The 4634-nt window shown below is 39.4% G+C and overlaps 1 protein-coding gene across 1 annotated transcript; it reads right to left on the bottom strand.

The window, feature by feature from the left end:
• Nucleotides 1-1834: 1834 nt before the first annotated feature.
• LOC147635017 (uncharacterized) lies at nt 1835-3640 on the bottom strand. Its single transcript, XM_086804270.1, has 3 exons — nt 3399-3640; nt 3235-3276; nt 1835-2147 (listed from the first exon to the last, which is right to left on the bottom strand). The coding sequence occupies exons 1-3, from the start codon at nt 3458-3460 to the stop codon at nt 2003-2005; spliced, it is 249 nt and encodes an 82-aa protein (XP_086660396.1). The 5' UTR covers nt 3461-3640; the 3' UTR covers nt 1835-2002.
• Nucleotides 3641-4634: the final 994 nt, after the last annotated feature.

Genomic DNA, 4634 nt, shown 5'->3' on the forward strand with positions numbered 1-4634 from the left:
CATAATTTGCATGCAAGTGCAGGCTGGAGAAAAAATGGAAGATTCTAAAGGTATATTATTCCAACAAAAATTGAGTTAAAAAAAGATAAATCACATGGTCGTAGGCCTATATAGGTCAATGCTTTGATTCCTACTGGGAGCTCCAACTAGCAAAATTTCTAGTTTTCTTTGGCCAAGAGCCCAGTCGAGTCCCCATGGTGACTCTTCACCATGACAAGAATTTAGGAAAATAGAATTTAGATAACATGTCTCTCACCACGCTAGAAAACAGGCCCACCAAGTTTCTTCCAATCAACAATCACAATAAACCTTTCACAAACGTTTACCAACCACAATAAGAACTTGTTGCAAACTTGTAAACCTTCACCTGCAAATCTCGACGGCCTGGACTTGAAATTGGCCAAAAAGCCCATACAATTAAGGAAATCAAAGGTATATGTAGAGCATGGAGGGCAACGAACTTCCTAGCGAAACACCCGATGTTGATTTTTATTTATTGTGGGACTCACACTATAGGCGTTGTAAAAGCTGCATGAGATGGGCTCTAAGTGCAGTGTCGCAATAGTGTGGGCTTTAAAGGCTTGCATTTTTTTTTGAGAAAGGATAACTTTATTATTAATATCGTTTAATTACAAAAGAGAGATGATTTGTCACCTGTGATCAATAGGCTAGGGACTGATCAGTAGCCGCTTAGCAAAATCCAATAGCTCATAGCTGAAAGGGCCAGTGCGTACTTTTAGCAAGGCTCGTAAGGTAGCTAATTTCATGACTAAGTTTACTAGGCATGCCTTCTCCTATGTCCTCTCCCATGGTGTGCCTATGTCCTCTCCCATACACCATGGTTGCACATGCAGGAATATTGGTTGCATATGAGAGAATCCATGGAAGGGTAATCCTTGTGTGTTCATCATGGTCTAACTTCATGGGAACCTTCGTCCTAGCTGGACACATCAATACACAATTTACAACGTATCTATAACTAATACAACCTTACGCATGGGCACGACAAATTTAAAATAGAATGAGGGCTAAAATAAGCTCAAGACACCACGAAAAGAGTGCTAAATGTAACTCAACAAACCAACAAAGGGGGCTCATAGTATTCCTAGATCACCCCATTTCCCCTCCCGTAATTTTCACCACCTTATGTCATCCCATGATCCTTAATTAACCAACTATTACTACGATTGATAAACTAAATGTACATACGATATTAAATACATAGATGGTCCTATACATATTTTAATGATTAATAATTATAAAGGAAACTGGAAAAAGGGTACGATAAATATTGTGATGATTAACAAATTTCATTTTGCTCCTTATCGACACTAAGCATTGCCACTCTCTTTAACACCACCTCTCTCCCACTAGAAAGGGAAGGAGATCACTGACGGATGGGCAGAGAAAGAGAGAGAGAGAGAGAGAGAGAGAGAGAGAGAGAGAGAGAGAAACTTTAAATGTAATTCCAACATATGACATTAAATGTAAGCAATAAAGTTCAAAAAACAGGGTCGAAAAGAAAAACTTTTGGTGTGCTACCTAAAATATACCCCTTACCCTTCTACCCTTGAAACCTTTGAAAAGTACACAAAATCAAAAATCTGACCTACCCCCCAAAAATACACCTCGACTCCATAGTTCTGCGAAGCAGCACCTAAAAGACTCAATAGCAGACTGGTTCAGTCACAGTAAATGTCCTGCCACATCACTAGGCTATCGTGTGGGTTGATATTTCACGCGTTGATCTTCCTGAATTCCTAATTAACCATCACAGCGGTACTATCAAGGTTTACCTTGCTCAAAAAGAAATAAGACCGGGTCTCAACCACTGTTATCGAGAACATGTTTTTCTTATTCAACATAAAAGACAAGATGATTACATGAGATGATGGGCGCCAGGTGAGGGCGGGCAGACAGCCATGCCATCAAAACCCGCGGGCACCTTCACATCTACATTCTAACCTCTCCTACATACATTCTATCATGGATATAAGACCCCTCAGCATTTGCAAGGGTTGCAGTTGCAGTTAGCACCACACTTGCAGGTATTTTGGCTGGTGGCCTCGGCCTCACAGGGGCAGGGATCCGCACATTGGCAGTTGGATCCACACTTGCACGCATTACCAGCAACAGTCACCTCCTTCCTGCTCCAAAGAAGGTCCAATTGCTGCATTATTAGAACACTCAAGTTTCAACCATAAATCGTAAGACATGGACAGACAGCTTGTGATGTGTAAGTATATTTAACACATGCTAAGATACCATAATCTACGTTAATAACAATAAGAGAATGAACGAATAGATCCTACGTTAAGACTCGACAATAGGAGAGCTTATTGAATACATGCTAAGATACCATGATCTAGGTAAAGACAGGCAATTAAGAGAGTGAACGAATAGATCACAATCTACGTTAAGACATGACAATTAGAGAGTGAATGAACAAATCACAAGATTGATAACCTAATGTCATATACACGAATATATGTATACAGGGAGGTTGCAAGTAAGTTATTTTTTTCGTACATATGTAGGGCACATGTATGTAAGATTTCTAAGCCATAGCATATGTACGCTTAGTGCACACACCTGAGTGCATACATACAGATAAGAAGGTGCACATGTATGTAAGACCTAAGCCATAGCATATGTACGCTTAGCGCACACATACATACACGATACCACCATACATGGAAAAGTTGAGATATCAATAAATGCATGCATGAATAAGGAGGATACGTGTAGCTTGGGAAATAAACGCTATTTTTTTCAGAGAGATATGTATGTATGTAGGTACGAGATCTAAGCCATAGCATATATATTCTTATCACACACACCTAAGCGCAAGATACGTGCATATGTATTCTTATCACACACACCTAAGCGCATACATACACAATACCAGCATACATGAATACATGAATACATGCTTTGTATGTATGCGTGTACATAGCATACATACACGATGGCCAGATAAGCATACATGAAATTGGAGAGAGATCGTAAGGAGCTTGGGGATGGAAATGTTACTACACATACATCAAATACACAAGAAAGATGTGGTGAAGGTCAGGATACAAAACCAAAGTTCTCCATAAGAGTCTGCAGGCAGACTAATTAACCTAAAACTCGACCCATCCTGCCCTCAATGCTTGGTTCCTCACGCTTAGGAAGGCCTTCAAGGGCAGAGATACCAAATCCCACACAGTTAGGTCAAAGCAAGTTACTTACGGGGCATCGAGGGCAGTCTCATCGAACACCTTCTTGCCACACCTGCGCCCACCACCACGCACATCAAGCAGCTAGTCAGCAGGCAAATTTCAAACATACTTGCACCGAGCACAAGCGACTAGTTTAGCGGGGACGATATGTTAAAATGGTGTCTGCATACATACTTGCATCCACTCCCGCAACTGCAGTCGGAGCCGCAGCTGCATCCGCCACCGCAGGAAGACATGGTTGCTCTGTTCTGTGCGTGGAACTGTGGGTGAATTGAACCTTCGAGAGAACTTGCAAAAGAACCTCACTATGAAAACCAGGAAAGTAAATTAGAGAAGCCCCAACAATTCTATACACAACCCTAATGTTTTGAAGGCCATTATATAAAATATAGAGGAGCCCCCCCCCACTTATTTCTAGAAGATTCCTATTGCTATTTGTCAAATATTTAAAAGGGCATCTCACCTACCCCTGGTACTACCTTGACACCTGGTACTACCTTGACACCTGCCCCACCCCACACCTCAATTATGCCTTGTCCTACTTCAATATATTCAATGTCATGTCCCATGTGGCCTCCAAGAAAAAGCTTGGGGTGTATCTAGATGGACAAGATAGATTTCCATGCCTTACCTTGTAATCTCCAAAGGTAAACAATGTGAATTAAATTTGTAGAGTTCAAGGTTGCTTCTCGAGGCATACAACTTTCATTTTACTTTTTGCAAGTTTTTCTTGACAATTCCTTGTGTAATTTATGATAGGAACCTTCAAGTTCTACCAATGTTTGTTGACGACCCAAATGCCCAAAAAATGGGCATGACAGCCCATCAAACATTAAGCTTGATTGTGTTCACATGTGTTATAAAAAATTAACCCTGACTACTATGGGGATTATGGGCAATTTAATGTCAACAAATTTATCGCCCTTTGCAGCCACCATTAGCCTAGACTTGCACCTCACACTCTTTTTCTCATCTTCTCTTTATTGCTCCTCTACTACAAGAAGGAAATAAATTTAATATTTGTTGACTAAGTTTTTCTTTAATTTTTTCAATTCTTATTTTTGTAAACGAAACTTACTACCTTCAAGAGTTGCCTTCCTTTTACATGGTTGACACAAGAATAGCCACAATATATTTTCACAAGATGAGAAATAACAATTTTACATGAGCTGAGAATTTTTAATCCATTGCTACTTAGAAATAACAATCTTGCATGAGTCGAGAGTTTTAAATAAATCCTACATTTTATAGTTTGAATTTTTTTAATGTAAAAAATATATTTGAAATTGTTATTTTCATAAGATTAAGATGAAAGCTTTAATATTTGCTAGATTTTGGGAGGTCCTAGCGATAAAATATATAGATGTATAGTCATTTTTTATAACATGCATTGTTTATAAGTGAAGCAAT

This window comes from Cibotium barometz, chromosome 10 (genome assembly GCF_041138505.1).
Source record: "Cibotium barometz isolate CiBa-2024 chromosome 10, ASM4113850v1, whole genome shotgun sequence".
Lineage (NCBI taxonomy): Eukaryota > Viridiplantae > Streptophyta > Polypodiopsida > Cyatheales > Cibotiaceae > Cibotium > Cibotium barometz.